This window comes from Ceratotherium simum, chromosome 22 (genome assembly GCF_057802395.1).
Source record: "Ceratotherium simum simum isolate JZ-2026a chromosome 22, ASM5780239v1, whole genome shotgun sequence".
In the NCBI taxonomy this organism is placed as follows: Eukaryota; Metazoa; Chordata; class Mammalia; order Perissodactyla; family Rhinocerotidae; genus Ceratotherium; species Ceratotherium simum.
The window spans coordinates 22,369,751-22,397,629 of NC_141921.1; the positions used below are offsets into that span (position 1 = coordinate 22,369,751).

At 54.2% G+C, this 27,879-nt stretch overlaps 3 protein-coding genes across 9 annotated transcripts in view; 2 read left to right on the top strand and 1 right to left on the bottom strand.

The window, feature by feature from the left end:
* Positions 1-3,515, top strand: part of STK40 (serine/threonine kinase 40) — a 41,768-nt gene extending 38,253 nt beyond the window's left edge. For both annotated transcript variants that reach the window (XM_014784155.2, XM_004425956.3), the window contains exon 11: positions 1,181-3,515. In XM_014784155.2, the coding sequence (XP_014639641.1) occupies positions 1,181-1,399 (219 nt within the window). In that variant the 3' untranslated portion in view covers positions 1,400-3,515. The remainder of the gene's footprint in view (positions 1-1,180) is intronic.
* MNMIP1 (manchette microtubule inner protein 1) lies at positions 3,050-27,342 on the bottom strand. 4 transcript variants are annotated; one of them, XM_087446280.1, is made up of 16 exons: positions 27,118-27,163; positions 26,780-26,937; positions 26,629-26,692; positions 26,268-26,386; positions 25,957-26,047; positions 25,724-25,779; positions 25,587-25,632; positions 25,338-25,438; positions 25,144-25,230; positions 24,944-24,986; positions 15,425-15,518; positions 15,277-15,329; positions 15,079-15,173; positions 13,919-14,922; positions 13,760-13,823; positions 3,050-3,397 (listed from the first exon to the last, which is right to left on the bottom strand). In XM_087446280.1, the coding sequence occupies exons 1-16, from the start codon at positions 27,119-27,121 to the stop codon at positions 3,326-3,328; spliced, it is 2,151 nt and encodes a 716-aa protein (XP_087302406.1). In that variant the 5' UTR covers positions 27,122-27,163; the 3' UTR covers positions 3,050-3,325. The 4 variants fall into 4 exon arrangements, with proteins under 4 accessions (XP_087302406.1, XP_087302408.1, XP_014639639.2 ...); XM_087446282.1 differs by lacking the exon at positions 3,050-3,397 and adding an exon at positions 13,500-13,686 and having other exon boundaries at positions 13,919-14,427; XM_014784153.2 differs by lacking the exon at positions 3,050-3,397 and adding an exon at positions 13,500-13,686.
* Positions 11,044-12,700, top strand: EVA1B (eva-1 homolog B). Of its 3 annotated transcripts, none has more exons than XM_014784154.2 (3): positions 11,044-11,217; positions 11,643-11,715; positions 11,978-12,700. In XM_014784154.2, exons 2-3 carry the CDS (start codon positions 11,649-11,651, stop codon positions 12,418-12,420), a joined length of 510 nt encoding a protein of 169 aa, XP_014639640.1. In that variant the 5' UTR covers positions 11,044-11,217; positions 11,643-11,648; the 3' UTR covers positions 12,421-12,700. The 3 variants fall into 3 exon arrangements, with proteins under 3 accessions (XP_014639640.1, XP_087302409.1, XP_004426011.1); XM_087446283.1 differs by having other exon boundaries at positions 11,126-11,217; positions 11,648-11,715; XM_004425954.3 differs by having other exon boundaries at positions 11,147-11,217; positions 11,618-11,715.
* Positions 27,343-27,879: the final 537 nt, after the last annotated feature.

Sequence of the window (27,879 nt, forward strand, 5' to 3'; positions counted from 1 at the left end):
TCCATGGCCTGAGAGAGGGTTGTCGGGCAGCTGAAGTGGAGGCCCCTCAGTGGGAAGGCCCCACAGCGGCCCAGCCTGGCCCTCAGCTTCCTCTTCCTGCCCAAGCCCTGGCTCTACCACATGCTGGCCCTTTAAACAGTCACATTTCTCTGCCCCTGACTCACAGGGTTCTCTCTCTCCCTTCCTGCTTTGAGTTTTTCGGATGATTCATTTTCTCCCAGTTTTCTCTCCTCCCCTGTTGCCTGCACTGGAGAAAGTGCTGGGCCCGGGATGGGGATAGAGATCTGGGCAGCAGCTGGCGGGTGATCTTAGGGTGCCCCCTGGAGGGCAGGGCTTGGCTGAGTCTCGGAGGGGTGCTGTAAGGACCTTCCCTCTCTGGCCCACCCTGGGGTTCCACAACAAGCCTTGGGCGGACAGGAACAGGAGGAGCCAGCCTGGGACTGGAGCAGAGAGAAGAGACAGTTTCAGGCCCTACCTTCTGGCTCCCACCCCCTCCCAGGGCTGTTCAGCAGCTAAAAATAATCATCACTAGCATGCAAGGAGGGCCCACCCCAGTGCATCTCCTTCAAGCCTCACTATAGGCCTGTGGGGCCTGTGTTCTTAGCCTCTTTTCACAAAAGAGGAAACTGAGGTTCAGAGAGGTGGAACAATTTTCCCAAAGTCACACAACTTGGAAGTAGTGGAGCTGAGCTTTGAACCCAAGGCTGATTCCAAAGCCCTGCTTTCCCCTCTGATCAGTGCAGGGACCTACCGCTTCAGTTGGTGACTGTGCCGGGCCGCTCCGGGGAGCTCAGCGTGGGGTGACATAGAGAAACAGGGTTGCCCACCCCGGCCCCAGGCCCCTCTCTTAACACTTGACCTGCATCAGCCCCTCAGGGCTCTCCAAAACCTCTGTGAGGGGAGATTTCTGCCCCCTTCATAGGCGAGGAAGCTAAGGCTTCTGAGGTAATGTGACCTCTGCCAAGGTCAGTGAGTTAGGAAGGGGGGTCCAGCTGGACGACACCCAGGGTGGCCAGCAAGGCAAGGTCCAGGTTGGCCGGAGGGCCTCAGGGACCCACATTCTCTGCCAGCAGCTAGACTGGGCCCGGAGAGGGAGGGAGGGAGGCAGGCATCTGGAGCTGGGCGGCTGACACGCACTCCTCTCCATCTCTGCTCTCCCTCTCCCCTCTGGGCCTGGCAGGCCAAGGTGACAGAGGAGTGCTCCCAGTACGAGTTCGAGAACTACATGCGGCAGCAGCTGCTCCTGGCCGAGGAGAAGAGCTCCCTGCACGAGGCCCGGAGCTGGGTGCCCAAGCGGCAGTTCGGCAGCGTGCCGCCCGTGCGGCGGCTGGGCCATGACGCACAGCCCATGAACCCCTTGGACGCAGCCATCCTGGCACAGCGCTACCTGCGGAAATAGCAGCCTAGGCAGGCGGGGGCACAAGCAGCCCTGCCACCTCTTCCCGGCCCCCAGGCTGAGCCGGGCCCCGTGGTTCTGAACTCTCTCCCAGGCTGCAGCGGGAACAGGGCAGGGACAGCCCAGGTCACACATGGGGTCAGCAGAGGTACCACGAAGCTACCTTTTGGAATGATTGCTTGATCGTTTGGTGTTTTTAATCTGAGAAGCCTAGATAACTAATCTGCTTTTAATCATGACGTTTTAATCTACCTCTGTCTCTTTAACCATGCTGTCTCTGGACTGAGTGAGAGGGAGGAGGAGGGAGCCCGCCCCCGGCCCAGAGCCTGACCCGGCCACTGGCCCGGGGCAGCTGCTCCCCACAGTCCAAATAAGCTGAAAGTGCAGCTCGCTGCTGGCTCCCAAAATGAATGCCCACCCCCACAGCTCTCCCAGGCCCCCTCCCACTCAGTTTCCTTCCCCTTCTGACCCCAGGTCCCTCCGTCTAAGCTTTGGAAAACCTTCACCTCATCTTAAGCAGAATTCAAATATATTTATTTTTGTACTGAAACCAACTTCTCTCCCGTCTCTGGGTCGCTCGGCCCGTGGCCGCTCCCTGCCCCCAGCCTGGCTGGACAGCAGGGAGTCCACAGCCCGCAGATGGGCCCTCCCCTCGCCCCAGGCCCAGAAGCCCCTTCTTGCCGGCCCCTCTCCACCTCCCAGCCCACCTGTCCCTCCTTGTTTCTGGTGATGGGGAGGCCTTTCTAGACTTGGTTCTTTTTCTCCCATCTCAGTAGCTTCTCTGAGGTGCTGTACACTCGCATTAACCCCGGCTTCCTTCTCCGCCCCTCACCGTGGTACCGAGGTAACGTTGACATAGATGTGAAAGGGGTGCCTGTGGTCGGGCTGGGGAGGGCTGCGCTGGGCCGGCCGTGGACAGGTGGGCCCTGCTTGCACGCCCTCTTGCTCCCCACGCCCCACTCTGTATTCAGAGAACGGTGGGGGCATCTGCCTCCTGCCCTCGCCTCATAATAGATGAGGTGTCTCTCCCAGCAGACCCCGGCCAGGGTCTTTCCTGGGGGCCACGGGGCTCGTGGGGAGAATTGTAGGGATCAGGGGCCCTGCCTGGCTTGAGAACAGCCCTGCTGCCCCTTTTGAGCCGAGATTTTGAAGTGGATGCCTGTCTTGCCAGAAACGCTGTTCTCACCAGAACGCTCCCCCCTCTGGACTTGGCCCTGCTCAGTGCCAAGCAAAGACCTTCCTGCAGCCTTCCCCAGACCGCCCTGGGAAGCCGAGTGTTCCCTCCAGGCAGCCCTGGGCCCGCAGGCCTTTCCTGCCTGTCCTTGCTCCCCAGCGGGGAGGTGACGGAAGCCTGCGTGACTGTTTCCCAGAGTGAGCTGCCCCCTTCCCAAAAGCTGACTCACTGTGAGTGACTTGGGCAAGTTCCCAAACCTCCTTGTGCCTCAGTTTCCCCATCTGGAAAAAATGGGGCCACCTCTTGCCAGCAGTAGCAGGGCCGCCCACGCCCCTTCCTCCCCATGCCCCCACCCCAACACTTGGGCGTCTCGTGCCTCTGCCTCAGTGGGCCTTGGGAGCCCGCCTGAGCCTAGCACTTACTCCCCCGAGCCCTGAGCTCGGCCTCTGTCAGCTGTCCAGCCGCGGAGAGCCAGGGTCTCGCACCGTGAGGGCGGGGGATGCCCTCTTTTCTATATTTATTTGAAAAAGAAGTCTCCTAAGGGAGTAGAAATGCAGTCTGGCCTAGGGCTCCCAGCCCCTGTGACTGTCCTCCTGTGAGGGTCTCAGCCGAGCCCCTTGTCCAGCAGCCTGCCCGACCCTCCAGGCCTGCTTGCCACGTGTGGTCTTTCTCCTCCTTTTCAAAGCAATATCCTCCGGGTCTGCAAAGCCCTGTCAGACAGGCTGGTCCCTTCCAAGGTCAACCCATGTGTCTGATTACAGTTCTGGTAAAGCAAATGAGAGGAGACTGGGTCTGTCCTCACTGGGTGTCACACGCTGAGAGAAGTCCTATTGTAAAGAAACAAAACAAAATGGAAAAAGTCACAAAAAAGTTTGTATAAAGACATATTTTTGTACTACATGGGGACTCTTCCTGCATGTCAGCAATAAAACTTCCTGATCTGGAGCCACTGTGGTCTGTATCGTCTGCCCTGCTCGCCCTGCTCGCCTGCGTCTGCATCTCCCCCACCCAGCCCCGTCTCCCTCAGTCCCAGCCAGGCAGTGCAGGAGTCCTGCGGCTCTGGGCTCTACCACCAGGGGCACTCGATAGGCCCCCTCAGCCCCGAGCCAGCAGGCTGTCTTGAACTGGGGGGGACCAGAACCACCCAATGACACATGACCCATTCTCCCAGACCCATTGGTCCAGGGCACCAGAACCACCCAGCATTCTCCCAGACCCGTTGGTCCAGCCTCCTGCTAAGTGCCCAAGGGGAGCTCCCTGCTCGGCTTGGCTCAGCCCCAGACCTGTGCAGGCAGGAGGCGGCCCAGAGCAGCTGCCGCTGGCCGAGTATTGATCCTCTCTCCTGGCCAAAGCCCCATCTGGAGTGGGGGGAACCTAGCCAGACAGAGACTGCCCAGGTGCCCACATGCCCACCCAGGGCAGCTGGGGTAAGAAGAGCCAAGCCTTTTCCTGCACCGCCCTCCCCTTCCCTGCCCTCCCCTCCCCACCAGAGGAAGCCAAGGGGGTTCCTTCCTTCCTTTCCTCTTTCCTTCCTTCCTTTGCCTAAATTTAGACTGCAGATTGAGGATCAGAGCAATGAAGCTACAGGTCAGTTGGCCTCTCCCACCGCACGGCACAGGGCACAGCGGGCCCACTTTTGTGGTCAGGAACCCACATGCAGGCCCAGGTCACAAAAGGAACAGAGATTCAGGCAGGGGGAGCCCCTTCCTAGTCAGGTGTCCACACAGCAGGAGGGGGTGGCACCCCTCTGAGACGTGAGGAGACCCTGGTTCCCTGCAACTACTTCAGAGCAGGCTCCCTCCAGCCCACAGCTCCACACCTACCCCAGCAGCCAGGGGGCCAGCCATCTTCCTGGCCACTCCCCCAAGTCTAGACAAAGTTTGCCCCTTTCATCTCGCTCATGCTTTATCTGTCGAGCTGTCCTAGATGTGCCACCAGAAGGGACCCAGGCCCCCACTGCCACCCTCTGGCTCTACCAGCTGCCACCCCTGGGCCTCGTCTCCATTTTCAGCTTCCCTCCTGTGCCCCCCGGATCAGCCTCAGTTCTATGCACAGGTATCACCCAGGCCCTGCACGCTCAGGCTTACATTCAGCGATACCCAAGGCAGTAGGTTGCACGCAGACAGGGACTTTGCTCATTTGTGTGCCCTCAGCACCCAGAACTGGCCTGGCAGGCAGCTCACACGCCAGAACTGTTGGTTTTTTAACCTAAACTTCTTTTTTATTTATTTATTTATTTTTCCCCCAAAGCCCCAGTAGATAGTTGTATGTCATAGCTGCACATCCTTCTAGTTGCTGTATGTGGGACGCCGCCTCAGCATGGCCGGAGAAGCGGTGCGTCAGTGCGCGCCTGGAATCCGAACCCAGGCCGCCAGCAACGGAGCGCGTGCACCTAACCGCTAAGCCACGGGGCTGGCCCTAACCTAAACTTCTTAGATCACTCTTCACCAGTTCTTATTGTGAGCCCTGGAAGCAAGGGAAGGGGAAAATACCAGAAAGGTGGGTGTGATCAACAGCCTTCTGGGCTCCTCAGAAGTCACAAAGAACTGAGCAATTTTAGCCAGCGCTTCAGAGAGAAGCCGGGCTGGAGCTGCAGAGCCGTCTGAGGTGGGAAAAGATGCGAGGAAATGGAGTTAGCCAAGTTAGCCTTGACTTCTTGTCTCTCTCTGTCTCTCATGACCCATGTCCAATCCTGCTAACCCTGCCCGCCGGCCAGGCAGAATCTGAGCACTTCCCACAGCTCCCTGCACAGCTCCCTGCCACCCGCTTCTCTCCCTTCCCTGTCTCCCTGCTCCCACTCCTCCCCTGCGACAGCCCAGTGGCCACACTGCAGCCAGAGTGAGCCTTTTACAAGTCCAGTTTGTCACTCTCCTGCTCACACCCCTCTGATGGCTTCCACCCCGGGGCAGGACAACCCCCAGAGGCCTGTGGCTTAGAAGCTCTACGTCACACGGCTCTAGACTGGCCTCCTCTCTAACCTCTCGGCCCTCACCCCTCACTCACTGTCCCAGCCACACAGGCCTCCTTGCAGATCCTGAAAGCGCCAACCAGGCCTTTGCATTGGCTATTCTTTCTGGAAGGCTCTTCCCCCAGATTATTCGCATGGCTCCACCTCTCACTCCCCTTTGCTCACAATGTCACCTCCTCAGAGATGCCTTCCCTGATCACGTCCACCTGGTCTTCACTAACCCCTTATTCGGCTTTATTTTTCTCCATTGCGCTTATCACAGCCTGACGCTATAGCACATATTTGATTGTTCTGTTTCTCCTACTGGAATGCTGAGCTCCTTGAGGGCAGGAATCTTTTCTGTGTGTCCATGCGGGGGTTGGTGGGTGGGAACTGGGGGAGCTGGTCGTCACAATGACTGGGGGATCCTGCTGGCATTTAGAGGGTGGGGGCAGGGACTCCAGACAACCCCACAAGGAAGGCAGAGCCTACATCCTGCATGACATGAGTGAAAAACGTGTTTATAATTACCAGAGCCAAGACTCTAACTCCATTTTATACATAAACACAAAGGATTTGTGTATACATAATATACACTCAATTTTCTGGGAACACAACTACTGTGTAAAATGGAGGAATTTTACAGTTTGTTCAGAATTTTACCAAGAGTTCACTGTTTCATGGGCCGGCCCCATGGCTTAGCGGTTGAATGCGTGCGCTCCGCTACTGGCGGCCCAGGTTCAGATCCCGGGCACACACTGACGCACCGCTTCTCCGGCCATGCTGAGGCCGCGCCCCACATACAGCAACTAGAAGGATGTGCAACTATGACATAGAGCTATCTACTGGGGCTTTGGGGAAAAAAAGGAGGAAGATAGGCAATAGATGTTAGCTTAGAGCTGGTCTTCCTCAGCAAAAAGAGGAGGATTAGCATGGATGTTAGCTCAGGGCTGATCTTCCTCACAAAAAAAAAAAAAAAGAGAGTTCACTGTTTCAGACACTGACACCACCACATATGCCAGCACCAGTCTGCACTCATAGCTGTCAACTTCCTGGCAATTGATCACATCACAATCACAAATATGTGTCATTATTATTTATTTCTTTTACATTGTAGGACAGATATATACATTTTTTTTTTTTTTAATTAGAAATGGAGGTGGTGGGGCTGGCCCCGTGGCATAGCGGTTAAGTGCGCACGCTCCATTGCTGGCGGCCTGGGGTTTTTTTTTTTGTTTTTTTTTTTGTGAGGAGATCAGCCCTGTGCTAACATCTGCCAATCCTCCTCTTTTTTTGCTGAGGAAGACGACCCTGGGCTAACATCTGTGCCCATCTTCCTCCACTTTATATGGGACGCCGCCACAGCATGGCTTGCTAAGCAGTTCGTCGGTGCGCGCCCGGGATCCGAACCAGCGAACCCCGGGCCGCCGCAGCGGAGCGCGCGCACTTAACCGCTTGCGCCACCGGGCCGGCCCCGCGGCCTGGGTTTTGATCCTGGGTGCACACGGATGCACCGCTTGTCAGGCCATGCTGTGGCGGCGTCCCACATAAAATGGAGGAAGATGGGCACGGATGTTAGCCCAGGGCCAGTCTTCCTCAGCAAAAAGAGGAGGATTGGCATGGATGTTAGCTCAGGGCTGATCTTCCTCACAGGAAAAAAAAAAAAAAAGAAATGGAGGTGGATATATTAGCCATAAATTTCATTTCAGGAGCAGAAAAGGAGCAATACAAAGTATCATGAAAAGGCAGCTTTGGTCTGACGGGGTAGAGAACCATGACGGGGAGCAGCACCGTGGAAGACTGGTTGGGAGCCACAGGTTCTGAAGTTCAAATCCAGGCCCCACCACTTACATCCATGTGACCACACAAACGTTACTTAACCTCTCTGAGCCCCACTTTCCTCCTCGGTAAAATGGGAGTGACGCTACAAATTACACAGTGTTACTGGGTGGATGTGAAGGGTTGAAGCGTGCACAGCATTTAGCAGGTTGCTAGGTACCAGGAGGGTACTCAATATCCACATCTATTATTATTCATTTTGCAAACTTTCACAGTACCCTCTTCCCAGCAGCTGTCCTGGGTGCTGAGAGGGCATTCAGAGGATGGGGCAGGTCTCAGGAGGCCTTGAGTGAGTCCCCTTCTTCCCTCCATCCAAGGCCTGGGCAGCCCTTGACCCCACAGGGGGATGAGACCCCGGCGTAAGGAACAGAGCAGCCAGGGCCAGCCCCCCGCATGGCCACTGGGGAAGGGAGCAGAGTCAGGCTTTGCACTGGGCCCTGAACATGCCAGGCCTCTGAGGCCCCTCCCAGAGGCTCTGGATCTCTCAGCTCCCGGATGTCCCATCAAGACTGGTCTTTCCTGTGTTTCGCTCTTTGTGCCTCCCAACGTGACAAATCTCTAGTCTCACAGGCAGACAGGAGGGCAGAGAGGTGGCCAACAAGTGGGCAGGTGGGCAGGCAGCAGGTCAGTCACAGGCCAACAGACAGGGAGGAAATCAGCAGGTGCACAGGTAGGCTGTAAGCCAGGCGAGCAGGTGACAGATACGCAGAGAGATCCTAGCCAGCACTACAGAAAGCAGGTGGCTGGGCAGACCTACAGACAGGCCGGTGGGTGGGGAGAAGCAGGCAGAAAAGCAGACGGGCAGGTGGCCAGGGACTGTGGGGATGGCCAAAGGCTTAGGCACCTCCCCCAGGGCCTCCAGGAGCAGCCCGCAGCTTCAGCCCCTCCAGGGCAGGGCAGCCACTCCTCGCACCTGGCCTGGCTTGGCCACACACATCCCTGGAGAAGGCAGCACTCTGGGGACTTCGTGTCTCTCTCCAAAGGGACTGGCAACCTTCTCAACTGCCGCTCTGCTCCAGCGTGGCCCCCTGCTTCATTCGCCAGGGCTGAGTCACACCCCACCCACTCCACACACATGTGTCACAAACCAGACACAACCCAGACGCAGACACACCTTTGTCTGTAGGTAGCGCTACCCAGAGATCCGCATAGCACAGAGATGCACGGGAAGAGCTTAACACAAACATATTCAACACCTTATAGCCCCCATACAAACGGAGAGGCATGCCAGGGGACCCTCACGGAGACACAGGTGTGTGCCATACAGCCTGGGGCACAGCATCCTCCACGCACAGCGTCGGTCACACAAACACAGCCATAGCACACACTAATACAGGGATGGCAAGCATCGACATGTCAGTGCAACCTGTGGAAACCCCCCTACATCACAGCCAGGGTCAGATTCTGGTCTCACCTGCACCGCTCAGCCCGATTGAACACGGCTTATCCTGCCCTCGTCCTGGCCGGGTCTTCCTCCCACCTCACTAGTCTCTCTCCTAGCTGACTCCTCCTTCCTGAGACCCCTCAATGTTGGTGCATCCAGAACGCAGGCTTCAGATAGCTTCTCTTCTCTCCCTGCCTCCAGGTGATCTCACCCGCTCCCGGGGGGTTTCAATCCATCTTGTGTGTTGAGGACCCTCAGTCACATTTCCAGCCCAGACTCCTCAGAGCTCCGCCTGCCTGTCTGGCACTTCCAGCCAGATAGCTAATGGAGATCTCAAATCCAACTATCTAACAGGAAACTCGCTCCCCACTAAGCTTTCCTCAGGTGCTCAGGCCCTTGTCCTACATTCCTCTTTCCCTCACCTCCACGTCCAGTGCAGGAAGTCCTGCTGATCCCCTCTTCAGAACACCGCCTGAATCTGGTCCTGTCTCACCTCCCCCATCCCAGGCCAAGCCCTAGGCCATCGCTGCCTGCTCACTGCTCCCTGCTTCCCTTCTTGCTGTGACCTATCCTAGAATGAGCCCCACAGGGATCTTTCCAAAGCCCGTCACCGAACCATGACACTCCCCTGATTAACCCTCCAGGGGTGCCCCGCTACACTTACAATAACATCCAAGGTCTTCCACAGAGTCTGCAAGTCCCTTCGCAATCAATCACTGTCCCCCATGCCTCTCCCCCCCCCCCGGGGGAAAGAGGTGCCCCAAGCCTGCTCCTACCCCAGGAGCCCTTGTTCCTGCCAGACACCATCCCCCAGACCCCCAGCCTGGCTCCCCGCTGTCAGGATTCAGGTCTCACCCCAGATGTCCCTCCTGAGAGCCGCCCTCAGGTGTTCTCCATCACCCTCTGAGCACTCAGCAGCCTCCGAGATTATCTTCTTTGTGTATTGTCTCTCCGACTCTGGGTCAGCTCCACAATCTGTGTCTGTTGGGTTGACTGCTGAACCCCCATTACTAGGCAGTGCTGGGCAGACGCTCTCAGTTAGCATTAGCTGACACTGTATGGATTTATACACAGATATACCCACACCACAAAAACGCTCAAGCAGATACAACACAAACATAGACACAAATATACAGACACGGGCAGAAATACCTCCACACATGCTCACAACACAGGTTAAACACCCAAGAGTCCCTTTCCCATCCCCATCAGAGTCAGTCCTAGTCTTTTCCCCAGCTAGCTCTGCCCTCTGCCTGAACCCAGTCTCTGGACTGGGAGTGGGGGTCTCCAGCCTGGACAGAGTGGGGGGTCACTGGCCCACAGGCCTCGGGCTGCGCCTTCAGCTATGTCTGCAATTTCCTCTCCCCCTTCCTTCCCTCCTCCTCTCTAAGGCTCCCGCCAAGAAGGCCTCCCCCTCACCCTAGCCCAGGAAAGGGGGCCCCAAAGCGGGGGTGGGAGTCGGGGTGGCCTGTGAGTCTGGGCGGCCTGTGAGTCTGGGCAGGAAGAAGACCCGGGCTGCACACACTGATCACACAACACGTTGCATGAACAAGCCTGAGCCCAGGTGGAAACGCATGCGTGTGCATGGGCAGGTTTAGCCAGGAGCAGAACGCATCTCTGCCGCAGCACAGCATGGGGGCCAGCAGAGGCCCCAGGCAGCGTTCTGCAAGGCTGGCCTGGCCCTGGCTCAAAGCCGGAGTCCAACATTCATTAACCTTGCTTGACCAGAGCTCCGCCAGCTGGACACACTCACCGGGAGGAGGGGATGAGCGCCTCCTCCCTCCGGGTGGGTTGAGGGTCTGGAGGAGGGTTGACATGGAGGGGGGGAAGGGGAGCAGTCTTCCCTGAGTGAGGGGGCCTTCTGGAGGGAAGAGCAAGGTATAGACAGCGAAAGAGCCCAGCCAGGCTCTAGGGTCAGAGAGCACTGGGTTCAACTTCTGACCGTTTGGTAGTTATTCAATTTCTCCATGACTCTATTTATCTGCCAAGTGAGGATATAATGACATCCACATCATAGGGTTGTTAGAAAGAGTAAATGAAAGAATATTGTAAAGGGTTTAGCCCCTTGCCTGGCACCGAGGCAGAACTTCATCGTCATTATGATTGTTGTTAGTAGTAGCCTGGGGGCGGGTCCCTGCACCCGGCCTCCCCAGCGATTTCCTGTGGGGGAGCAGACGCCCCGCAGGCCGCGCTCCCCCCTCTCCCAGCCGCTCGCTCCTCTCCCCTTCCCCTCCCGGCCCTTTTCCTCCCCGCCTCCCCGCCCCGCCCCGCCCCTCCTCTTTCCTCGGAGGAAACTTTCCGCCGGCTGGTCCATCGGCCCGTGTCCGGCCCGCGCTGCCGCGGCCTGGGAGCCGAGCCGGGCGGGCGGGGCGGCCGGGACCGGACGGGGCGGGAGCAGCCGGCCCCCGGGTGTATGCGGCCGCCAGGACGGACGCCGGACGCGCCGGGGCGGGCAGCTGGGAAGCGAGGCGCTGACGGTGAGTGAGCCCGGGCCTCCCGGCCGGTGGGTCCCCGCGGGGCGGGCGGGATGAGAGAGGGAAGCGGCCTCCCCGGAGCCCGCCCAGGGAGTGGGGGGTCACCCGCGTCTCTCTCCCCCATCCTGCTCCCCGGATGGCGAAACTGGGCCTTATCTGGGGACCCCACAAGGAGGCGGAGCCTTCTGCGGCCCACTCCCCTGACCCCAGGTTGGAGGGGCATCCGCGCCCTGGAGAAGGATCCCCCAGACAGGGCCCAGGTCTACAGCGAAGTTAGAGAGCCGCTCTCTCCAGGGTGGAACCTGGGGCTACTCTTCCAGAGAGAGGAGCTGCCCCGAGGAGGAAGCGGGGTCAGGGTCAGCTCTAGGCTGGGGAGGAGGATCTGACCTTGCTGACCTCGCAGGCTGATAGGGGCGCTCTCCCCCCAGAGCAGCATGGATGCCCCCCGAAGGGACATGGAGTTGCTCAGCAACAGCCTGGCTGCCTACGCACACATCCGCGGTGAGTGCGGCCCCGAGGCCATGCACCCCTCCCTGCCGCTCTCAACCCCTACCCCCCCCGCCATTATAACCCCCCTTAGCCAGTCACCTACTCCCAATTCCTCCATCCTCACTGCCCCCCATTGCCCGATAGCGGCTACCTAATGTCCTTCAAATAGGGGGTACTGTCCTTGCCCCCCAAACTAAGAACCTGGAGTCTTTTCCAGATGGAATGACTCCTACCCGCCAGGGCCCCTCCATGACTTCTGCCCTCTGACCCCCAGCTAACCCCGAGAGCTTCGGCCTCTACTTCGTGCTGGGCGTCTGCTTTGGCCTGCTGCTAACGCTGTGCCTACTAGTCATCAGCATCTCCTGCGCGCCCCGCCCGCGACCCCGGGGCCCCGCTCTGCGCCGGGACCCCCGCGGCAGCACGCTGGAGCCCGAGGACGACGACGACGACGACGACGACGACGAGGAGGACACGGTGACGCGGCTGGGCCCCGACGATACGCTGCCGGGCCCCGAGCTGTCCGCGGAGCCGGACGGGCCCCTGAGCGTCAACGTCTTCACGTCGGCGGAGGAGCTGGAGCGGGCGCAGCGCCTGGAGGAGCGGGAACGGATCCTGCGGGAGATCTGGCGCACCGGACAGCCGGACCTGCTGGGCACCGGCACACTGGGGCCCAGCCCCACGTCCACGGGCACCCTGGGCCGCATGCACTATTACTGACCGGCCCCCGCTCCCGCTTCAAGGCGCTCTGGGCACTGGACGTGCACACGAGCTCAGAGCTGCCCCAGGACCTTCGGACTGCCCCTGCGCACGGTGCTACGGAGGCCCCGCCCCCACGGCTCCCTCGGTGCTATCGGGCATGGATCCCCACCCTCTGGGAGGCAGCCTTTCCCAGTCCTGCCAGACGGCCCTGGGGGGAGAGCAGGACGCAGGGTCCCCACCCCTTCTCTGGGGGACGATTAAGAGGTGAAGTGACCAATGAAAGCTGCATTCTCAGTGACTCAGTCTCCCTCTGTTACCCCTGCCCCTAATGGCCCCAGGGCTGAGACCCCACTCGATCCTTTACCAGGCTGACCACCTCCATCCACCGTCCGACACCTCAGCACACGTTTGCGTTCCCTTCACAGATGGCAAAAACACACGCCTAAAAACACACGCCTGCACCCGCTTCACCACCTCACTACAGCCTCACACACAGAACAAGCATCACTCGCATTCCTTACTCACAAAGCATTCCTTACCGGCAAACGCGGGCACACGTCGCCCGTCCCTACAAATGCCCTGGGTTCACGCATCACTGCAATCACATGCACATACACCCCCGGCCCCGGGACCCTGACCTTGACCCTAAGGCGTTATTAGCCCCAGTGTAACCATATGTGCCTGAACTGGGGTGTAGAGTGTCTGAGCCGAGGTGCGTTCCTGTGACTTCTGAGCGGACAGTGGAGCCAACTGGGAGGGTCCGGGCTCGAGAGCAGGCCCGCCCGGCCCCTCCCCTGACGCACAGCTGGATTCCGGAATCCGGGCCGGCGGGCAGAGACCGACCCCGCCGGGGCCCCTCCTGTCCGCCATCTCCAGCGCGGGGCTGACGTCCGAAGGGGGCCTCTCAGCCCCCCCGGCCCCCAGCCATCCGGTGGATAAAAATAGCCGCGCGCAGGCCTTGGGAACGGTAATGGGAGCCACATGTTGGCCAGATGTGCCCGGGAGAGACCGCCAGGAATGCGGACGGCCGGCCGCGCCAGGCCGGCCCCGCCCCCGCCGCGCAGGCCCCGCCCCCGCACGGACCAGGCAGGCGCCGCGCGCGTCCACAGCCGAGTTTACTTTCTTGCATTTCCCAAAGTGGTGTGCAAGGCCGTGGGTGGCCGGAGCCAGACTTCCCTCCCAGTCCCGCCGTAGTCCCTCCCGGGCCCACCCTCAGAGCGTCTGCGTCTGCGCGTGGATGGCGCCCCGGGTCCCGGACTCACGGGTCCTCCGCTTCATCTGAACCTGGTCGGGAGAGGGCGTCAGGGGAAGGCCAGCCGCCAACCCCCTCCCCGCCCGGGGTCCGCGCCCCACCCACCTCCAGCAACTGGCGCTTCTCCCTCTCGCTCTTCAGCTCCTCCCAGATGTCGGTCAGCTTCCTTCTGCGGACGCGAGACCGAGGGGAGGGGGTGGGCCGGGCAGGCTTAGAAGCCCCGTCCCTCTCCTCCCACACCCCTCCCTGCCCCTCCCCACTTACTCCAGCTGCACCCCCATCGTCTCCAGCGACCTTCTTAAAGATGCCACCTCGTCCTGTAGCCTCATTACGTCGTCCCTGTCACTTTTGTTGTCCGTAGGATTTTGCGGGACCAGGGAATGGAGGGTGGGAGTCCCTTGGGGATCTGGAGTTGTCTTGATAGGATGTGGATTCTTTTCAGCACTGGCTGCCTCTTTGGGGGGCGCCTCCTCTTTCAGGATAGTCTCTTCCTTCGCAGGTGCCTCCTCGAGGTGGGTGGTAGCCTCTTCCTGGGGGTGGGCCTTCTCAAGGGCAGGCATGGACCCTGGTGTGGACTCACACTGGAGTGGGGAGCTATCCTTCTTATCCAGGGCGTGTTTCTTCATACAGAGGGGGGGCTCCTCTCGCATACAGACCTCCTCTTGGGATTGAGCCTCTCTGGCCACAAGAGACTTGACCTTTGGCACAGCTTCCTCCGGAGAGAAGTGATGGAACTGAGTGTTGTGTCGGGTGGACGCCTCTTCAGAGAGCACCTGCTCTGGGGTCAAGAACTTTTCTAGGGTGGGGGCCTCGTCCCCAGGAGGGGCCATCTTTGGGCTGGGGGCTTCATCTTCAGGTAGGACTTCTGGGGCAAGGGCCTCATCCACAGAAAAGACCCTGTCTGGGCTGGGGGCCTTGTCCTCCAGAGTTGGAGTCTCCTCTAGGATAGGGACCTTGTCTGGAGTCAGGGTTTCCTCTGGAGTGGGTTTCTTATCTGGAGATGGGGTCTTCTCTAGGCTGGGGGCCTTATCCAGAGACGGGATCTCCTCTGGGGTGGGGGTCTTGTCCTCCAGAGTTGGGGTCTCCTCTAGGGTAGGGACCTTATCTGGAGTCAGGGTTTCCTCTGGAGTGGGGGTCTTATCTGGAGACCGAGTCTTCTCTGGGCTGGGGGCCTCATGTGGAGATGGGGTCTTTGGCATGGGGGTCTTGTCCAGAGTGGGGGTTTTATTCACATGAGGGGCCTTTGCTAGGCTGCTCTGCTCTTCCTCCTGTGGTGATGGGAGTGAGGTCTTATCTGAGGGCTGAGAAGCTTCACCATTTGAGTCTGGTTCCCCTTGGCCTGGGTACCTTCACCCTCGCACACCATACCCCTGGAACCAGACTCTGCCCAGTATCCCTGCTCTCCCATGTCTCGGGCCTCTCACCTGACTGGTTGTGGAGTGTTGCCAGGAAGTCTGGGTTTTGGATCGCTTTCTGCCAGGGTGGCCTGGACCCCCACTGAGGAAGCTGCCACTGGAGCCTATGAGAGCAGAACCTCAGGGGCCCAGGCCTACTCAGACCCTGAGTCTCTCCCCATCCCTGTCCCCCGTCTTCGCCCACTGGAGGGAGGCAGTGAGACTTACCATTGTCTCGAGAGGGGCGCTTCTGACTGTCCCTGCTGGGTGTCCAAGATGGCCTGGAACATATCCCCATCAGACCCAGAGGGTGGGGGCAGGGAGCAGCATTGCCTTTGTACCCTCCTCCTCCTCCCACCCCCACCCTGCTCCTTACTTGGCTTTGCTGGGCCCAGTGGGGGCTGTCACCAGCTTCTTGACTATAGGGAGGGCTGTTTTGGGCACCATCTTTTTTGGTTCCTTAATAGGAGCTGAGAGGGGAGAGGGGAGTGTGGCATTCGTTCACTCACTTATCCATCTATCTAAGAGTCACTGGCCCTGTGCTGTGCACAGAGGACTAGGGCCAGGAGATGAATCATATTTGCCTCTGCCTCCTGGGAGCTCTGGGGAAGCTGACCACACCTCATGCCACATGGGCATAGTGAACTGTGGGAGCACCCCCCAGGGACACCTAGCAGACAGTTGTCAGGGAAAGCTTTGTAGGGAAAATGGCTCCCTCCATCTCCTGCCAGTTTTTTGTTTCTTGTTTTTTTGTGTGTCTGTGAGGAAGATCAGCCCTGGGCTAACATCCATGCTAATCCTCCTCTTTTTGCTGAGGAACACTGGCTCTGAGCTAACATCTATTGACAGTCCGCCTCCTTTTTTTCCCCAAAACCCCAGTAGATAGCCGTACGTCATAGTTGCGCGTCCTTCTAGTTGCTGTATGTGGGACGCGGCCTCAGCATGGCCGGAGAAGCAGTGCGTCGGTGCGCGGCCGGGATCCGAACCCGGGCTGCCAGCAGGGGAGCGCGCGCACTTAACCGCTAAGCCACGGGGCCGGCCCCTCCTGCCAGTTTTTATCCATACTTTTCTAAGACCTGTCCCCTGCTTAGTGGCCATGGCTGCTTCCCTGGTTCAGCTCCCATCTCTTTCCTGGACCACGGCAATAACCTTCCCCCTTCCAATCCTCCCTCCCTTGAACTTTGTCTTCTCTATCTCATTTACTCCCTAAGAGATCTCATCCAGTCTTATAAGTTTAATTAATATCAATAAGCCAACGACTCCCAAATTTTCATTTCTAGCCCCTGCCTCTTCCCTGAACTCCAGACTCATATCCGACTGTCCTCTCAATATTTCCACTTGAAAGAGAGCTAATTGGCATCACACACGTCACATATCCAAAAGTTATCTCTCTCTTTTTTGTTTTCTTTTGTGAGGAAGATCAGCCCTGAGCTAACATCCATGCCAATCCTCCTCTTTTTGCTGAGGAAGACTGGCCCTGCCAATATCTATTGGCAATAGATATTGCCAATCCTCCTCCTTTTTTCCCTTTTTCTCCTCAAAGCCCCAGTAGATAGCTGTATGTCATAGTTGCACATCCTTCTAGTTGCTGTACGTGGGGCGCCGCCTCAGCATGGCTGGACAAGCAGTGCGTGGGTTCACGCCCGGGATCTGAACCCAGGCTGCCAGTAGCAGAGCACGTGCACTTAACCGCTAAGCCACGGGGCCGGCCCCCCAAAACTCATCTCTTGTTTCCCAGCTCCTTGACCCCTGAATCTGCCTGTTTCCCAGTGTCCCCATCTCACCCATTCACCCACTTGCTCAGACAACAAAATGAGGAGTCATCCTTGACCCTCTTTATTCCCTTATGCTTCACATCCAAACCATCAGTAAATCCAGTCCACTGTACCTTCAAAACATGTCCTGAATCCAACCACTTGTCACCCCTTCTGCCACTAAGCACTCTAGATCAAGTCAACACCATCTTCACCTGGATAATTGCAACAGCCTCTAACCTGGGCTTTGGCTGCACTCGCCCTGCCTATGGTGTGTTCTTCCCATGGCAGCAGAGAGAGGGAAGCAGACATAGACAAAAGAAGTAGACTATGTAGTGTGTTCGAGAGTTATTAACTCTTATTGAGCAAGAATAAGCAGGGGAGTGGATAATTTTAAATGGGGTGGTCAGAGGCGGCCACACTGAGAAGGTGACATCATAGTCACACACAGTGGCATTCATCTCCATGGACACATGAATAGCCACTCTGGCATATGCACACATGCTGGCATTTAGTCACACACACATTATCACACACAGAGACAGACACAAGTCTCCTGACAGCGTGTCATAGTGGGCAGGAGCATGGATCCTACAGCCAGATACCAGGCTTTGAATTCCTGCTCCATTACTTGCCAGTGGCGTGAGAACTTGAGTAGGTAACTTAACCCCTCTGTGCCCCAGTGTTCTCACCAATAAAGCATGGATAACAATAGTACACATCTTGTAGGCTTGTTGTGAGGTCTGAGTGATTTATCCATGTGAGGTGCTTAGAAGAGGGTTTGGCATATAGTCAAAGCCCAGCAGATGTCAACTTTCACCTCTGCTTCTTGTAGTATGGCTGATGAGGTGCTCTGTAGGGCCCTCCTACTAGAAAACAATTATATCCTGCTTGGGATACAAATTTGAGGCACTGTTGGACTTACAAGAGGTAGGGGAGATCTACAAAAAAGGGAAGAACTGGGACCAGAAAGGTGGTGAGAGTGTGACCAGGGAACCAGGCAAAGAAAGAGTTACTAAGGATCTGGTTAACAACTAACCTAATCTGTCAAGTGTTTTTAAGACAAAAAGAAACTATGTGTTCTGTTTTATAGATGTTGCTGTCTTGCAGAAAAATCACACATTTACAGAAAGATCCCCACAAATTATTCCAGCATCAGACGCCCTAAAGTTACCTTAACTCATTAGCATCTTAAATTCTCCTCCTCTGGAAGGGTCCAAACAGACATTTTTAGATCATGCAATGCATGTAATAACATATATACGTGCTACGCAACATGTATACGTGCTACGCATGCACCTTAAAAGAACACAGTCCTTAAAAGAACACAGCTGTTACAAATAAACCCCAATCTTTTGTATGAAGTCTCTAACAGCACTGAGCTCGGGGAGACACTGCTTTGGGAGTTGTCCCCAGTGTTCATTGCTTGTGCAAGCAATAAACCTTCCTTCACCTACTTCTGCCTTGGTTGTGCTTTTTGGCTCTGCACTCACCAAGAGATGAACCCAGTGAGTTCAGTTACAAGAGAACAGCACTGCTATGTGGCTACTGAGCCTGGGGCCTGGGACAAGGAGCAAGTGTCCCAGGCTCTGCTCCCTCGGCTCACCAAAGGCCCAAAGCTCGGTAGCCATACAGCAGTGTGACCCTTGCACACTTTCTTCCAGAGGGCTGAAGTGGTCTCTGGGTGGTTGGTGCCCTCTAGCTACTGGCAAAAGTAGAGGCAAGTCCTCTCTGGAAGAAGTCTTCCTCTACTGAGGCGTGCAAGACTCCCACAGATCGAGATCAGGTCATGAGCTCACACACAAAGATCAGAAAACACACGAAGGCAGGCCACTGAGAACGGGAGTCAGCAGACACAACACAGAGCAGACACTGGAATTGTCAGGTAGGGAACACAACACAGCTATGTGTAAGATATTTGAAGAAATAAAGGATGAGCATGCAACAAAGGGACCATCAGGAATAAACGGGCAGATTTGGGGAAAAAAAAATTGAACTATGAGAGATGAAAAAAAGCATTCTTGAAATAAAATGTAATGTACAGGTTAAACAGCAGATTAAACATAGCCAAAAAGCTAGAGAGAGAATTAGTAAACTAGAAGTATAGTGAGACAAGGAGTGAAAAATTTGAAAGCAATGTTAAAAGAAACGGATAATAGAAGTGGGGCTTGACTATGGCTGAGTGAGGTGGTGGACGCATCCTCCTCTCACAAGGCAACCATTTCAGTGCTCCGGAAATTGACCAAAGGCAAAAGATCATCAAAGAAACATTTATGCTTGGCGGTATTCTTGCCTAGGGCTGCACCCTTCCCCGCCCCCTAGCTTGGTCCATGTGAACATTCTGCAGGGTGGGGCAGGTTGTGAGGATCGGTAGCTCCCCTGCCATGGTCAAACGGAGCTCACTCAATTTTGGGGTGTAACCTTGATTTCCTAGATATGACACCAAAAGCACAAGCAACCAAAGAAAAACCAGATAAATGGGACTTCATCAAAATTTGAAACTTCTGTGCATCAAAGGACACGACTGGTGCCAGCCTGGTGGCATAGTGCTTAAGTTCGCATGCTCTGCTTCAGCAGCCCAGGGTTTGCAGGTTCGAATCCTGGAGCGCAGACCTATGCATGGCTCATCAAGCCGTGCTGTAGCAGCGTCCCACATACAAAATAGAGGAAGATGGGCACAGATGTTAGCTCAGGGCCAATCTTCCTTACCCAAAAAAAAAGTACACCACCAAGAAAGTGAAAAGACAACCCAAAGAATGGGAGAAAATATTTACAAATCATTTATCTGATAAGAGACTTTTATCTAGAATATATAAAGAACCTACAACTCAATGGTAAAAAGACAACCCAATTAAAAAATGGGCAAAGCACTCAAATAGACATTTCTCCAAAAGAAGACATACAGATAGCCAGTAAACATATGAAAAGATGCTCAATATCATTAGCCATCAGAGAAATGCAAAGCAAAACCACAATGAGAGGGGCCGGCCCCGTGGCTTAGCGGTTAAGTGCGTGCGCTCCAATACTGGCGGCCCGGGTTCGCATCTCGGGCGCGCACCGACGCACTGCTTCTCCGGCCATGCTGAGGCCACGTCCCACATACAGCAACTAGAAGGATGTGCAGCTATGACATACAACTATCTAGTGGGGCTTTGGGGGGAAAAAAAAGGAGGAAGATTGGCAATAGATGTTAGCTCAGAGCCGGTCTTCCTCAGCAAAAAGAGGAGGATTAGCACAGATGTTAGCTCAGGGCTGATCTTCCTCACAAAAAAAAAAAAACCACAATGAGATACCACTTCCTACCCACTAGGATGATTATAATCAAAAAGACAGATAATAACAAGTGTTGGTGAGGACAAGGAAATTGGAACCTGCATATATTGCTGGTGGAAATATAAAATGGTGCAACCACTTTGGAAAACCCAAAGTTAAACAAAGAGTTATCATATCACCCACCAATTCCTTTCCAGGGTATATACCCACGAGAGATGGAAATATGTCCACAGAAAAACTTGTACATCAATGTTCACAGCCAAAAAGTAGAAACAACCCAAATGTCCATCAACTAATGAATGGATAAAATGTGGTGCGTTCATACAATGGAATATTATTCAACACCAAAAAAAATGAAGTATAACACATACTACAAAATGGATGAAGCTTGAAAACAAAAAGTATAATAGAAAATAGTTTTTAAAGTATTTAAATATATTAACAACTCTCTGGTGAGATTGAACAAGAAAAAAGAGAAAAATAAACATGATTAGAAATGAAAAAAAGACTATAACTGCAGATACAGATTATAAGAGAATATTATGGGGCCGGCCCTATGGCTTAGTGGTTAAGTGCGTGCGCTCCCCTGCTGGCGGCCCGGGTTCAGATCCTGGGCGCGCACCGACGCGCCACTTCTCCGGCCATGCTGAGGCCACGTCCCACATGCAGCAACTAGAAGGATGTGCAACTATGACATACAACTATCTACTAGGGCTTTGGGGGAAAAAAATAAATAAATAAAATTATAAAAAATAAATAAAAATAAAAATTTGAAAATAAAATAAGAGAATATTATGAATAATTTTACACAAATAATTAGAAAACATCAATTAAATGGATAATAAAAAATATATAACTCATTAAAACTGAATCAAGAATTTCAGCCAGATTTTTGGCCAGCCCTTCTTACGGAGGGACCAGGAGACAGAATGCTGTCTGTGCAAGTCTCCTAAGGTGCAAGATTTCTTCCCTTCTGAGTTCCAAGGTGAAGAGCAGTTGTAAAGGGGTCTTTGCAGATGTAATCAAGTTAAGATGCAGGTTGTACTGGATAAGAGTGGTCCCTAAACCAATGACTAGTGTCTTTATTAGAAGAAGGAAATTTGCACACAGACACACAGGGCAGAAGACCATGTGAAGACAAAGGCAGAGAATGGAGTGATGATGGATCTATAAGCCAACGATTGCCAGCAACTACCAGAAGCTAAGAAGAGGTAAGGCAAGATTCTCCGCTAGAACCTTCAAACAAAACATAGCCAGGCCATCAACTTGACTTTGGATTTCTAGCCTCCAGAATTGTGAGAGATTAAATTTCTGTCGTTTTAAGCCAAAAAAAAAAGACAGAATTTTAGCCAGACTTGCCCAGAACTATTAAAGAAATTAAAGTAGTTTAAAATCTTCCCATAATGGAAAAAAACAGGGCCAGATGAATTAACAGGCAAGTTTTACCAACTTTCAAGGAAAGATGATTCCCATCTTATATAAGATCTACCAGATAATTAAAAAACAAAATGTATCCTCCTTCACTCATTCCTGGGGCCAGTATAATATTGATAATCAGATGAAGACTGTAAAAATAAATGAAAAAATCTTAAGAAAAAAACTGGGGGCTGGCCTGGTGGCACAGTGGTTAAGTTCACGCACTCCACTTTGGCAGCCTGGGGTTCACAGGTTTAGATCCTGGGCGTGAACCTACTCACTGCTTATCAAGCCATGCTGTGGCAGGCGTCCCACATATAAAGTAGAGGAAGATGGGCATGGATGTTAGCCCAAGGCCAATCTTCCTCAGCAAAAAAAAAAGAAGATTGGCAACAGATGTTAGCCCAGGGCTAATTTTTCTCATGAAAAAAAAAAGAAAAGAAAAGAAAGAAAGAAAAGAAAAACTGGGAAAGTATTCCCACGGTATATGAAAAGATAATAAACAATGACCAATTTGAATTTATCCCAGGAATGCAAGGGTGGCTTAATATGAGAAAATTCTACAAATGTTATTCATCACATTGACAGATTAAAGGAGAAAATCCAGGGGTCGGCCCAGTGGTGTAGTGGTTAAGTGCATGGGCTCTGCTTCAGCGGCCCGGAGGTGGCAGTTTTGGATCCCGGGCGCACATCGACGCACCGCTTGGCAAGCCATGCTGTGCCGGCATCCCATATAAAGTAGAGGAAGATGGGCATGGATGTTAGCCCAGGGCCAATCCTCCTCAGCAAAAAGAGGAGGATTGGCAACGGATATTAGCTCAGGGCTGATCTTCCTCACAAAAAATAAATAAATAAATAAATAAATAAAATAAAGGAGAAAATCCATATAATCATTTCAAAAGATTCATAGAAACAATTTAGAAAACTTGACACCCACTCGATAAAAATTCTAAGTAACTAGAAATAGAAAGGACCTTCCTTGCCTGACAAAAGCCTGACAAAAAGATATGTACAAAAGATCGAAGCAACAACATTTTTTTTTTGTGAGGAGATCAGCCCTGTGCTAACATCTGCCAATCCTCCTCTTTTTTTTTTTTTTTGCTGAGGAAGACTGGCCCTGGGCTAACATCCGTGCCCATCTTCCTCCACTTTATATGGGACGCCACCACAGCACGGCCTGACAAGTGGTGTGTTGGTGCATGCCCGGGATCCGAACCGGCGAACCCCGGGCCGCCGCAGTGGAGCGCACACACTTAACCGCTTGCGCCACTGGGCTGGCCCCAACAACAACATTGTTAAAGGGGAAAACTTAGAAGCATTCCACTTAAAGTCAGGAACATGGTAATGATGTTCAGCATCACTACTTCTATTCAAAATTGTATTGAGATCCTAGCCACTGTAATAAAACAAGAAAATGTAAAAGGCATAAGGAGTGGAAAAGATAGAGCAAAATTTTCATTACTAACAGATGATATGACTGTCTTCATAGAAGACTTAGTAAGAATCTACAGATAAATTACTGGAAATAACCAGAGTTTAGCACCATGGCTGGCTATAAAATCAATATACAAAAATCAATGTATTTCTATATTCCTGCAATAAACAGAAGGATATCTATTTTTTTAAAGGCACAATAAAAAGTCTGAGGTATCTAGGAGGAATAAATCTTATAAAAGTTGTGTAAAACTCACATGTAGAAAATAATAATGATGCTGGAAAAACTGAGTGTCCACATGGAAAAAGGTATAATTGGATCACTGATTAAAATCAACTAAAATACATGGATAAAAGCAATTAAAAATGAAATGCAACAGGGCCGGCCCTGTGGCTTAGCGGTTAAGTGCGCGTGCTCCGCTGCTGGCGGCCTGGGTTCAGATCCCGGGCGCGCACCGACGCACCGCTTCTCTGGCCATGCTGAGGCCACGTCCCACATACAGCAACTAGAAGGATGTGCAGCTATGACATACAACTATCTACTGGGGCTTTGGGGGAAAAAATAAAATAAAAAAAAAAATGAAATGCAACACTCAAAGTTTTAAAGAAAATATAAATGACTGTTTTCTGAACTTGAGGCAGGAAGGATTTCTTAAACAAGAAAAAAACCTGCTAACCATTAAAGATAAGATTGATGTGTCTGCATTAAAATTAAGAACTCCTGTTCATCAAAGAACATCATAAAAAAAAAGAAGACAAGCCACAAACTGAGAGAACATATCTGTAACATACATAACCCATAAAGGACTGGTATTTGGAATACATAATGAACTCCAACAAATTATTCCTAACTAACCAGGAAAAGGCAAATTAAGTCCACAATGAGATGCTACTTTGTACCTACTAGATTCACAAAAATAATGAAATCTGATAACACCAGGTGTTGAAGATTTGGATCAACAGGATCTCCTATACACCAATGGTGGATTTTCAAAATGTACAATCACTTTGGAAACCAATTTGACTTTATCTCATAAAAGTTGAACATTCACACATCCTGCAATCTTGCAGTGCTCCTAGGATTATATCCTAGAGAAATGATTATATCTGCACACTGTAAGACAGGAACACGAATGTTCATGGCAGCACTATTTGTAATAGCAAAAATCAGGAACAAGGAAAATGCCCAACATCAGAAGGAGACCAGATACATAGACTGTGGTAATTCCATTTACAAGGAATATTATACAGCAGAGAAAAATAAATGAATTACATCTACACACAATATGGATGAATCTTAGAAACATAATGTTGATTGGAAAGAGCAGGTCTCAGAAGAGTATAAACATATGATACCATTTTTATAAAGTTCCAAAACAAGCAAAAATAAATTAAGCAGTTCATTGGTTAGGCACATACATATGTAAGTAGACTTCAAAACTCAAGGGAATTATAAACACAAAATTGAGGATAGTGGTTACCTTTGGGGTGGGGGAAGTGGCAGAATGGGAAAGAGAAGGAACACACAAACTATTGGCAATGTTCTAGTTCTTGTAATACCACAGGTGTTCATTATTAAGTTTTAAAACACAAATGTTACGTATATCTTTGGCATGTGTGAAATATTACATTAAATGGTAAATGAAAAGACACACATCCCCACTGATACACTGACACACACTCAGAGCTCTTCACTGACAGACTTATTAGACATGTGAACACACAGTCTCACAGACCCAGACACATCGATCTAGACATTTCCTAACAAAATGAAACACATCTAAACATGCTGATAGCCATATTCTCAAGACACACAGAGAAACACGAACATATTAAAACACACAAATTAACATGTTCCCAAACATGGGCCCACACACATTCCTACCAGTCCTTTAACCCATGGGGAGGTGCTCCTAAGGGGGTGGACTGGACCATTGGGGAGCTGCGGGTGTTTATGGGCAACTGGACTGGTAGGTCTCCCAGAGAACACCCCAATCCCAGGCTTCCCCAGCACCCACCTGATTCCTGAGATACCACTTTCCGTGGGGCCAGCTTCTTGATCTATGCAGAAAAGAAGCAGCAGAAACTGAAGAGGAGCTGCCACATTTCTAGGTCCACCCTCATTTAGGGGTGACCCTCCAGCTGTATCCAGTGAGTGCCATGACCCCCAACTTTGTCCAGAGTAGCCTGCCCCCGCCACCTCTGGCTCCATACTCACTGGGGGTGGTGGGAGCACAAAGTTGTCTGGGAAAACTCCTCTTCTGCCTTGAGACTCTCCTTCCCACCAGCCCTTATCCTCCGTGGTCTGGGAGAGAAAGACGCCATGGGGAGGTGAGCCAGGTCCCCAAGCTCCTTCCCACCCTTCTCAGCAGGCCCTTCCCTGCACCCTCCCCTGCCCTGTGCCTTTCACACCTTTCTCAGTACTTTCACCTCGTCCCCCCTCCGCAGCGCCAGCTCATCTGGGGCCTCGGGCTGGTAGTCAAACAGGACCCTGTAGGTCTCAGGGCGGGAGACTGAGGGGAGGTCAGTCCACTGAAGCCAAACCCCCCTCCCCAAAGAGTCAGCAGCTCCCTCCTCCATCAGCCTAGCTGGGTCCCTCTCCCCCAAGTCAAAGTGGCTTGGGGGAGGGGGCTCCGAGGGACGTTTTGGCTGGGTGCTTACCTGTCCGCAGGTAGTCTGGAGGGCTGTCATAGGTCAGGCTGCTCAGCTAGTAGGGGCAGGGGGAGGGAGGAACAAGCTGAGCCTCCAACTCCCCTAAGAGGAATTCACCACCTCTGTGCCCACTCCACCCAGTTTACCTTGGGAGGCCGCTGAGGACCAGGGCTGATTGAAGGCATGTCTGGGTTACCAAGGCCTGGTGGGGGATAGTGAGTTTAGGGGGGTGCTAATTCACAGTTTAGATCATGGGAGAGGTCAAAGGGGTCACAGGGTCAGTTCTGTGTGGATTGCAGGCTCAGGCCACTGCAAAGGTCATTGGAGACTGCAGAGTCTGGTCACAGGGGTTGACAAGGTCACAGGGTCCAGGTCTCACTTGGGGGCCCACTGTCCAGCAACTCCACAAAGTTGGACGGGAAGGCTCCCAGCTGCCCGTTCTTCTTCCCCAGCCACCAGCCGTCCTCAATCTGGGGAAGGAGGAAGGAGGCAGGGGCATCTGGTTCTGCCCCAAGAGTCTCTCTAGAAATCTTATACCCTTGGTTCTGCCCCGATTCTCCTCCCTCACTTTCCCATCTCTGCGCCCCTCACCATTCCCATCGCCCACACGCTCATTTTTCCCATATCCTGGCAGCTGGAGACCTGCTCCATCACCTCTCCCCAAACCCTCCCATCACCTCATCCCCTCACCTCCTTTACGACTTCCACAATCTCCCCAACTTGCAGCTTCAGCTCGTCCGCCTGCTCCGGGCTGTAGCTGAAGTTCACTTTGCACCATATTTGGGGGCCCCGAGATCTGGCGGGGCGACCTGGGTCAGATGAGAGTGAGGCCGCCTGAGCCCGGCGCCACAGTCCGCAGAGTGGGAGGAGGGGCGGGCCGCGGGCGCCCCACTCAGTACCTCCAGGCCCCGCCCCAGGGCGGAGCATTGTACTCGAGAGCCAATCACAGCCCGCAGGGTTGCCCCGCCCAGAGCCGCGCCAGTCAAGGCGAGCAAGGGGGGCGCCGGGGCGGCGCTGGCTCCGCGTGTCCGCCCACCTACCCGGCCCTCACCTCGGCGGCGCGCACAGCGCGGTCTCGGCGTCTCCCCGGCGCCGCGCAGAGTCTCCGGGATCTCCTGGGGACAAGGGCACCGGGAAGGGGGCTCTCAGCTCCCTGGGGCGCACGCTGAGACACCCCAGCCCCACCTCCGGCCCGGCCTCACCTGCACCAGGCGCTCGGGGAAGAGGCCACAACGGCCCCCCAGCTCTCCGCGCAGCCAGCCGCGTGCGGGCCCCTCGCACACCTGCCGGACCACGTCCCCGGGCGCCAGACTCAGCTCGTCCTCCTTCTGCGCGCGGTATCTGGTCAGGACCAGCACCTCTGCGGGCGGAGCAAGGGGCGGGGGCGCGGTTCAGAAGGGCCCAGTCGGGGCAGACGGGCCATGGCGCGAGTCCCGGGCTCCACGTAGAGGAGAGCGGGAGAGTGCGGTGCTGGTGTAGGCTTTTGGTGCCATTTCCACACGGTGGCACTGAGGAGCCACCCCAAACCCTCTGCACATACCCATGGCCTCCGGGGCGCCTTTCAGAGCCGGGCAGGGAGGGTAGTGCGGTCCCGCTGGCAGCCGAGTACTGACCCCGTGTAGGGTGGGACGAGCTGCGAGAATGTGAAGCAAAGGAGGCGGAGCCACAAGCCGATAGGTCGGGCTCCAGGTGCCGAGTGGGCGTGGGAGAGGGGGCGGCCCGGCTCAGCAGGTTCCGCCCCCAACCTAGGGGTGAGGACTCCAGGGTCTCTGGTCAGTGCTGGGGTCACAACTCTCCCACGTGCTCTTGCCTGCCTGGTCACCCAAATTCCAGTCTAGCCGCCTCCCCTCACCCTATCTTGGCCCCGAGGCTCCCACCCACCATTTGCACTGCCTTCCTTGGCCTACCCTCTCTGCTGGCAAGCTTTTAGTTGCAGGCGGAGAGGTGGGGAGAGGCACATACCAGGGTGGGGCCCCCCGAGGGCAGCAACCGCTCTAAAAGGGGCCCTGCGTGGAGGGGTTGGTTGCTCTGGTGCACACAAAGCTGTTGTTGGTATACTGTTTTCCCTAGCCCGCGTCAACGAAAGAGAAAGAAGAGCGCCAAGACCCTTGCTTCGGCCCACAGGCCTTGTTGGATTTCAGAAAACACTTCGGATTCTCCTTGGGAGAAGGCAGGAAGGAACTTGAGGAGCTTTCATGGCTCCTGCTTGCTACAGCCAAGCCCACAGCTGGCAAAGGCTGAAGGTTAGAGCCCACCTACTGCCAATCCCATACGGGCAGGGCTAACTTGCAGGTAATCTTCC

What these genes read in the sequence shown, in the direction of transcription:
- MNMIP1 (XM_087446280.1), bottom strand. An exon ending in GCGCCCCTCTCGAGACAATG is followed by an intron (nt 15,174 to 15,276) that starts GTAAGTCTCACT and finishes CTGCTCTCATAG; the next exon opens with GCTCCAGTGGCAGCTTCCTC. An exon ending in AACACTCCACAACCAGTCAG is followed by an intron (nt 14,923 to 15,078) that starts GTGAGAGGCCCG and finishes CCATCACCACAG; the next exon opens with GAGGAAGAGCAGAGCAGCCT.
- EVA1B (XM_014784154.2), top strand. Translation starts at nt 11,649, where the DNA reads ATGGATGCCCCCCGAAGGGACATGGAGTTGCTCAGCAACAGCCTGGCT. An exon ending in TGCCTACGCACACATCCGCG is followed by an intron (nt 11,716 to 11,977) that starts GTGAGTGCGGCC and finishes TCTGACCCCCAG; the next exon opens with CTAACCCCGAGAGCTTCGGC.